This window comes from Psittacula echo (genome assembly GCF_963264785.1).
Source record: "Psittacula echo genome assembly, chromosome: 6".
NCBI classification, from domain to species: domain Eukaryota; kingdom Metazoa; phylum Chordata; class Aves; order Psittaciformes; family Psittacidae; genus Psittacula; species Psittacula echo.
In genome coordinates, this window is record NC_137743.1 from 2,797,026 (window position 1) to 2,806,578 (window position 9,553).

At 44.6% G+C, this 9,553-nt stretch overlaps 1 protein-coding gene across 1 annotated transcript; it reads right to left on the minus strand.

The window, feature by feature from the left end:
- Window positions 1-6,738: 6,738 nt before the first annotated feature.
- On the minus strand, window positions 6,739-9,208 carry NPS (neuropeptide S; the record flags this gene model as incomplete). Its single annotated transcript, XM_080621273.1, has 2 exons — window positions 9,131-9,208; window positions 6,739-6,948 (listed from the first exon to the last, which is right to left on the minus strand). The coding sequence occupies exons 1-2, from the start codon at window positions 9,170-9,172 to the stop codon at window positions 6,739-6,741; spliced, it is 252 nt and encodes an 83-aa protein (XP_080477399.1). The 5' UTR covers window positions 9,173-9,208.
- Window positions 9,209-9,553: the final 345 nt, after the last annotated feature.

The following is a 9,553-nucleotide window of genomic DNA, read 5'->3' on the forward strand; positions in this document are numbered from 1 at the left end:
AATTTGGGATGTGCATTCTCCAGAACCCCACAGCACCCAAGAAAGCTTGTGTTTCTTTCTGATTAGTTGGTGGAGACATTGCTATTATTTTGTTGATCACATCTGTAGGGATCTGGCGACGTCCATCTTGCCATTTTATTCCCAAAAATTGAATCTCCTGTGCAGGTCCCTTGACCTTACTCCGTTTTATGGCAAAACCAGCTTTCAGCAGGATTTGGATTATTTTCCTCCCTTTCTCAAAGACTTCTTCCGCTGTATCACCCCACACAATAATGTCATCAATGTACTGCAGGTGTTCTGGAGCTTGCCCCTGTTCCAGTGCATTCTGGATCAGTCCATGGCAGATGGTAGGGCTGTGTTTCCACCCCTGGGGCAGTCGGTTCCAAGTGTACTGGACGCCCCTCCAAGTAAAAGCAAACTGTGGCCTGCATTCTGCTGCCAAAGGAATTGAGAAGAATGCATTGGCAATATCAATCGTGGCATACCACTTGGCTGCCTTTGACTCCAGTTCATACTGAAGTTCTAGCATGTCCGGTACGGCAGCACTCAATGGTGGTGTGACTTCATTCAGGCCACGATAGTCTACTGTTAGTCTCCACTCTCCATTAGACTTTCGCACTGGCCATATGGGGCTATTAAAGGGTGAGCGGGTCCTGCTGATCACTCCCTGACTCTCCAGACTACGGATCAGTTTATGGATGGGAATCAGGGAGTCTCGGTTGGTGCGATACTGCCGCCGGTGCACTGTTGTGGTTGCGATTGGCACTTGTTGTTCTTTGACCTTCAGCAACCCCACAACAGAAGGATCCTCTGAGAGACCAGGCAAGGTGGACAGCTGTTCATTTTCCTCAGTCTCCAAAGCAGCAATACCAAAAGCCCATCGGTACCCTTTTGGGTCTTTGAAGTACCCTCTCCTGAGGTAATCTATGCCGAGGATGCATGGAGCCTCTGGACCAGTCACAATGGGGTGCTTTTGCCATTTCCTTCCAGTCAGGCTGATCTCAGCCTCCAGTACAGTCAACTCTTGGGATCCTCCTGTCACTCCAGAGATATAGATGGGTTCCACCCCTTGACAGCTTGACGGCATCAGGGTACACTGTGCACCGGTATCTACGAGAGCTTTATACTTCTGCGGGACTGATGTGCCAGGCCATCTGACCCACACAGTCCAGTAAATCCGATTATCCCCTACCTCCACCTGGCTGGAGGCAGGGTCCCTCTAACAGTCATCACAACGTTGGACACCTAAGTCGTGTTGAAAGGGATTATTCTTCGTTATCACAGGAGCTGGAGTAAAATCAGCTCTTCCGCTCCATCTGGGAACCTGCTCACCAGAGACTGAAGCCGCAGCTCTCATGGGATGATTAGTCTTGACCCTTGTTCCTATTTTCAATTCATGCACCCGTTCCTCCAAAGCTGAAGTAGGTTTTCCATCCCACTTCGTCATGTCTTCTCCATGATCCCGCAGGTAAAACCATAGGGTGGCCCGTGGTGTTTGCCTTCTATATCTTCTGTCTTGAACAATAGGACGTCTTTTGTTAACAGCTGAGACGTATGTTGGTACACGTGAGGAGCTGGATAAATCAGATAGATCGTCCCTCAATTGTTTGACATCCTGGGACAGTTTTTCCACAGCTGAGATGATGGAAGGGGTGAGATTGTCTTCGAACTCTCGGAGTTTGTGAATCATTTCATCCACTGTTGGTGTTACTATGTCACCCCAGGTTACCGTTGCCAATGAATGGGCATATGATGACGGTGCATTCCGTGTAAGTTTTCGCCACATGGGTCGTGTACATTCGACTTCATCTGGGTCTATGGGTATATCTCCGTTATTCGGTTTGGTGTGATAGATCATCTCTACGATGGCTGATTCCCTCAGAGACTGGATGCCTTTGTCTAAAGTAGTCCACTTGGCCGAACGACTCATAACATCGTCCTTGTATGGAAACCTTTCTTTCACAGCTGCCAAGAGCCGCCTCCAAAGACTGAGGGACTTTTTCTCTCTTGCAATTGCTTTGTCAATTCCCCCTTCTCTAGCAAGTGATCCCAGCTGCTTGGCTTCCGTACCTCCTAGTTTGTGACCATCGGCCCCATTGTCCCAGCATCGGAGCAACCAGGTGATGATGTGCTCCCCTGGTTGACGGGTAAAATCTTTTCGCATATTCCGTAGCTCGGTTGAGGTCCGAGGTCGAGAAGTCACCTCTTCTTCTTCTTCTTCATCATGGGATGATGACTCCTGATCAGGTGGTGGCCTGGGTGGTGAATACATTGTTTCTTCATCTTGCTTCACCCTTCTTGCCTCTTTTCTGCTTTTTCTCTTGCTTATGGGGGCAATCGATATTGGTACGAATTGGTCCTCTGGTTTAGCTGCAGTCATTATCACTGTGCTTTGAGTAGCAACAGTACTTGTCGCGGGGGGTGGTGTAGCTGCTGTGGTTGGGGCTGGGGTAGCTTCGCTATCTGTTGCAGTTGAAGTTTGAGTAGTGGCTGTACTTGTCGCTGGGAGTGGTGTAGCTGCTGTGGTTGGAGCTGGGGTAGCTTCGCTGTCTGTTGCAGTTGAAGTTTGAGTAGTGGCTGTACTTGTCACTGGGGTAGCTGCACTGTCTGTTGCAGTTGAAGTTTGAGTAGCGGCTGTACTTGTCGCTAGGGGTGGTGTAGCTGCTGTGCTCGGAGCTGGAGTAGCTGCGCTGTCTGTTGCTTCGCCCTCAGATCCAAGGACATTTCCTTCCTTTTGAAGGTGCTGGATAGTGTTGAACAAGGCCCGGTAAGCATAGGCCAAGCCCCAGCACGTTGACATGATTTGTCCCTCTCTGGTATGACCAGGATGACAGCACACCTCATTTAAGTGTTTTACTAATTCTTCTGGATTTTGCAGTTGTTCGGTGGTGAAGTTCCAAAACACTGGAGGGGCCCACTGACCTAGATACTTGCCCATACTGTCCCACACACCCTGCCACTCATGGCTGTCCAGCCTCGGGGAAAATCTCTCGGTCCCCCTATTTTGTCGTCTAACCCCAGACAAGGCCCAAACCCGACTCTGCTTAACTCTTGAGATCAGACGTAATGGTTGTGGACAAAACACACTCTGTATGCGTGCCAACATGGTGACCCCCATCACAATCAGCAAACAGGTCTCAACAATATTAAAAGGCCACTCAAAAACTTCAAAACTCTCAAACGATGCTGTAAACGGTCTGGAAGGGGCACTGGGAGGGTAAAAGAATGTCTCCTTCATAGGTTGACCACCCAGGAAGGAGAAAAAAGATGTATAGTTGCTAAGCATTTGTATTATATACCTCCCAAAGTATAAAGGTGGTGACCACACTGGGAACATAAGCCAGATCAGTTTCATGATCAATTTTTCTATTGTATTACAAGTCATTACCATAAAATATAATGAGACAATAACCTTAGCCCAAGCCCCACACTTGAAAAACACTAACACAGCAAATACCGGCTCTAAGTAACCTACGGCATATTGAGACTGTGAGATCAAAAACAACAACTTTGAGAGCCAATAAATCAGCATTGTGACAAGTGACTATCAATCCAAAACACTGAATGCTTATCACAAATACGATTAGACACACTCCGGTCAGATCTGTCGTTATCTCAACCCTTCGTGCCCCACGTTGGGCGCCAAAAGAACTGTCGTGGTTTAAGCCCAAGCTGTAAATCAGAACCACGCAGTCTACTGCCCCCCCCCCCACCTTTCTTCCCTCCGCTTCTGGAGGGACGGGGAGGAGAATCAAAAGAATGCAGCTCCCACGGGTTGAGATAAGAACAGTTTAATAACTAAGGTATAACACAAATCACCACTGCCGCCACCAACAATAACAACGACAAGAGAAATAACAAGGGAAGAGAATAAGATACCGCCCGCCGGAAAAGACAGCCCGCCCGACCAGGGGACGTGCCCTTCCGGGTAGCTCCCAGTTCCATCCCCTGGCATGACGTGCTGTGGTATGGAACACCTCCTTGGCCAGTCTGGGTCAGGTGTCCTGTCCCCGCTTCCTCCCGGCCCCTCCTCCTCCCTGGCAGAGCATGAGACTCACAAAATCCTTGGTCAGTCTAAACATCGGTGTTATCAGTTTTTTTTGTTCCCAAGCCAAAAGTCAAAAACACAGTGCTGCAACAGCTACTAAGAAGGAAAGAAAAAAAAAAACAAAAAACTGACTGCCACTGCTGAACCCAGGACACTTAGTCATAGCCTGCACAATAAATGAAGAGGCTGATTTTCAAAGCTACACATATAGCTCTGTTGGCTTACAGACAGCCTTGTTTATCACAGGTTACCAAGGCAGAAATGTATTTGATTATGTAGGAAAAAAGTTCACTAAAATGGATGTGAAAGCCCAAGACAAAGATAAATCTGGACTTGGGTTGTTTCTCTTTCCTGAAAAATAAGTTGGAGAGTGATAGGAGTTGTAAGGAGCAGGACAGAGCCGCTCCAGGTAGCTGCATTGCGACAGAACACCTCCACCTCACCAAGTACAGACAGATGCAGAAGACACACATTGTGCCTGCATAAGGGCATGATTAAATCTGTGTATCTTTTTTTACCTTTGCTGAAAAGGAAGAAACACCAGTGATGGGACCCTGCACACAGGGTTTGGTTTGATACCTCTCAGTGGTGCTTACCCAGATGCTCAGCAGTCACAGAATGGTTTGGGTTGGACGGGGCCTTAAAGCTCCTCCAGCTCCAACCCCTGCCACGGGCAGGGACCCCTTCCACTGGAGCAGCTTGCTCCAAGCCCCTGTGTCCAACCTGGCCTTGAACACTGCCAGGGATGGGGCAGCCACAGCTTCTCTGGGCACCCTGGGCCAGCGCCTCAGCACCCTCACAGGGAACAGCTTCTGCCTAAGAGCTCATCTCAGTCTCCCCTCTGGCAGGTTCAAGCCATTCCCCTTGGCCTGTCCCTACAGGCCCTTTTCCCAAGCCCCTCTCCAGGTTTCCTGCAGCCCCTTCAGGCACTGGAGCTGCTCTCAGGTCTCCCCTTCAGGAGCCTTCTCTTCTCCAGGCTGACCCAGCCCAGCTCTCTCAGCCTGGCTCCAGAGCAGAGCTGCTCCAGCCCTCGCAGCACCTCTGTGGCCCTCCTTTAGGCACAGAAGTCATGCTCAGCCCTTCAGCTTTCCATGGCCAAAGGCATTAAAAATCCTGCTTTTTGGGCAGCTCTGGACACAGCTTTAGAGTGTTTGAGTTGAAAAAATCGCATTTGCAGGACATGGGCCATGTCTGAAATCACAGCGGGCAAGAATGAAAGGGGGCTAATGCCCTGCTGCAGTGAAACTCCTGCGTGCTGGCCTGGGCTTCCCCCCTCCAGACATTACACAGGACAGAGTGCATAAGAATAATAGTTATCTAACAGTTTCCTTATGCATTTTTAAAGGTCTCTAGGTGTCACTTGACTTCAAGAGCTAAGCAACCTAGACACCAGTGGTACCCAGGAGTCTAAGTGTTTAAGCAGCTTTTAAATATATGATGCTTTAAGCATTTCAGCGTGGACAAATGAAGACAGGAGTGTGTTTGATCTCCTGGAACCAGCCAGGAATTAGCCAGCTGCAGTCCCAAAACCCACTATGGCACTAGCACAGCTCCGAGCTTGAGCCACGTTTCTCCATAGGCTCAGAGGTGCAAAGCAGAGGTACGGGCTTCATGGAGGGGATGATGCCAATCAACCATATTCTAGGTTTAATACTGATCTCCTGGGTTATGATATTTAACAGGGAAATATTAGAAAGCATCCATGTAGTGATTTATTGTTATCTTAGCTTGGAATCCAGAATGCATCGCATGGACACGAACATGTTCAAGCCAATGTCACAGCTTGTTACACTGCATTTGGAGGAGACAGCCACAAGGTAAAACTCACACAGATGTAACTCAGCAGATGACCTTTCCCACACACCACACTTCCATAGTTTCAGACCAAATGACCTTTCCCACCCCCCAGGAAATTAATAAAACCTCTTATTGTTAATTACTGCACCACAACTGTAGCAGATGAACAGAAACCACATTTGGCACATTTCATCAGATGTGTGTTTCCTATGTAAGTCAATCAATTGAGGCAAAGAGGGCTGCACTGATACCCGGCCTTAGAGAGATTTCTCTGGAAATGGAATGACACATCTTAAGGGATTATTTCCTGCTAAAGTCATTTTAAATAACTATATGAAAGAGAAACTACCCTTTACAAGTAGGGCCTGATTCTCTCTTTCACCAGTGGCGCTCGATATGTTTGGGAATCTCAAATGAAATGTACTTTAAATCTGTCTTACAATTGCCAGAGTGGTTGTCTCCAAGTTAATGTCATTCGGGACAGGAAGGTATAGGCATGCTTTGCTTTGCCAGTGGGTTTGTCTCTATGGGAGTAACACCGTCAGTCCTCCCGAGGGACTGCGGGCACACATCTATTCAAAGCGCAGGATTATTTCTGTATTAATCAAGAGCAACCTGATTAAATGTGAGGCTTTACAAAGAAGGGTAATTCACCGAATGAAAGCATTCAACACAAAATTTGATGATCCTATAACTTTTGGAAACAAAGCCCCTTCTGAGCAATCCCATCTGCTCCCCTTGGCTCGTGCTCTTTGAAATCAACATCTGTTTACACGCTGAAGACGCGGGTACATTTGTCTCTGTTGGTGTTATCATGGGAAAGCATTCAAATGGGTTTAAGCACAAAGTTAAACATCAGATCTAAAACTGGGACTGCGGTTTCGAACACTTGTCTATGACTTTGCTCTTCGAGAGGAAGTTTTTTTAATTCCTGATCCAACCCCGTTGCGAAAGGACCTTTTATTGAATGGCGTCTCCAGGTAGGGCTTTAAAACAGCCACTTCTTCGCTCCTGCCCACCTTGGCCAAGCAGTTATTCAGCAGGACCAGGCAGTAATCAGATTTCCCATACAGCTGGCAATTCAAATAGAAAGGATTGCTGCTCTGAAGATAAAACAGGAAGAAAGAGTAAAAGAAAGATAAGCAAAGGTAACATTATGAATTCGTGTATTTGCCAGGACTTGGTCAGTAGAAAAGGCAAAATAGAAACAGAAAAACACTTTATGCTTTGAATGCCAAAGACGGACTGCTGTTTGCTAAAGATTCCTCATATTCCAAGTCAGATCTTTCCTAGTTTTCTAGAAGACTTCATAGTGGTATTTCTGGTATAAATTACTCATACTTCCGCAAGTACATTTAGGGTATGAAATGAATTGTTTTCCATGATGTTGACCAGTTGTGGCACGTCACACGGTTTCCCTACAGTAGCATGCATGTCTACTGGTGTAAAATGAAACAGCATCTTATCATTACTTGTGGGGAGTCATGTAGCTCAAATGATGGATAAGAGAAAATGATAATACCTGCAAAGCAGAAATTTATGGGAGGAAGCTTTCTAGTAGTTACAACTAGTTATGGTGATATGTTAAACTTAGGTATAAGTAAGTTCAGTAATGACAAAGTAGTAATTGGAGTTTTAAAAAGTCTAGATGAAAATCCATAGAGGTTTATGTACATAAGGTAAACAACATAAAAATCTTCACAGATTTAACTTGCATTGAAATTAACATTGAATTTGAACTCAGACATTTCCTAGCATGTCTATAGCTGCTGTGTGCATCTCGCAGCACATCGCGATTTACAAGCTTGTAGATGATCTATCTGAAAGAACTATTAATTACTAAAGCTGTCTAAATGTCTAAAGCATTCTTGTTTGGGAAACAGTTGCACACAAAGCCACAGGGTTAACATCTGCCTTCACTGGAATTGATGGCAAAACTGCCATTAGCTTCACTAAAATTAGTTTTAATTCAGTATGCTATTACTTGTATTAATACTGCTTAGTGCTTAATATTTCTTTTGCCTGTTCTGTGCATATAAAAGGTAGATTAATGATTCCTCTTCAAGCACGAGCATGCACCGGGTCTGGGTTTGTTCCCCAGGCTGAAGGTTCTCCCTGACAAGAAGAAATATTTTATGCAAGGAACACTGGCATAGAGAAATTCCCCTTTAATTTTTGGCTCCTATCTCACAACCTACACAGGGACTTCACTGCTGAATAAATTGCTGTTATTTTGACATGCAAGATATTCATGGAAATAATTAAACTCATTTTAGCTGTGGTATCATTGACATTAAGAAATGTGGCTACTCAGATTGAGCTACATCTAAACTATCGTGGTCAGAAATGAAAGATGATTCAGCATTTACACCAGGAAACATACAGATGGACTGGGTGATGGGTAGATTAAGGCTAACAGGAATTTCACATCAATAAAATAGCGAGCTTCATGGGTAGCCACTATCTCTGCTAGCGACACATCACCTTAATGAAAAGATAATGATGGAAAACACGTCAGAGGAGAAAAAGAAATCTGAACCATGGCTCCTAAAGCTGATTTTACAGCAATAAAGAAACAAGGAATCTAAGGAAGACTTTCTCCAAAGCAGGGAAATTGAATATCGGTAGAAATAAGTATCTCATTGCACAATGGCAAAGTCTTAAATGCATGGTTTGGCCAGGAATGTGTCATGGTAAATAAACTGGTCAATATCAGCAGCTGAAAGGATATCAGCATTATTTAAGTAACCTGTTCACTTTAGTTCTATAGGCTGTGCTACTTTCATAGTTCAATCACATTTGCATTACTGATCCTATGCAATAATTTTCCACAACTTTATATAAGAATTTCTCCTTACTTAACACGTTAACAGTGATAGATAAATGTGTTGGTTTATAAACTAGCTAGCAATAAGTGAAATGAATACATATATCTTGTTGTACCTATTTGATGTAGACAAGGGATTCAGGTGGAGAGGAGATAGATGTTTTTCTCTTTCCCGTACAATATTTCAGCTCCCCACACTGCACATTAAATATGCAATAGATTTCTCACATGATTATTTTAGAGGCTTGCATATTTTATTAGTAACTAAAGCAAAAATTGAGCTGTACTCCAGGAAAATCAGGTAATAATATTTGAGCAATAGCTTTAATACAAGAAACTTTTTTTCATTTTATAAAACAACAAGGAAACAAGCAAGCAAAACCCAGTAATTTAAATAAAATAGCTATTTAAAAGAAATGAAGCTCATCATCTTCAAGCAAGTAGGGAGCATGACTTACCATGGAAGAGACGACGGGGTAACTCGAACACACGAACGTCATGGAGATCCAAAGAATGAAAACACAGTTTAACCTGCATAGACTTCAAAGGGAGACTGAGATCAGTTAAAAGTTAATACAAAATGAAGCAGAAAGTTCCATGCATACACATAAACACACAGCTAGCACATTTTCTCCATATACAAAGTAATCCGCAGTGCCTTTACCTGATCATTTTTCACTCAGGATTTTATGTGTATGTACATGCAGTTATACTACCAAATTCCTCATATAGCCTTTCAGTTCTTTCTTAGATGACTGTTTTATACCGGAGTTCAGGAGTGAAAATGTCATCAAAGCTTATTTTATTATGACTAATTGGTCCTTGTTTGGCCTTTTCTTCTCGTTAAATGGGAAAATGGCAAGAACACACATTCAGCTGCC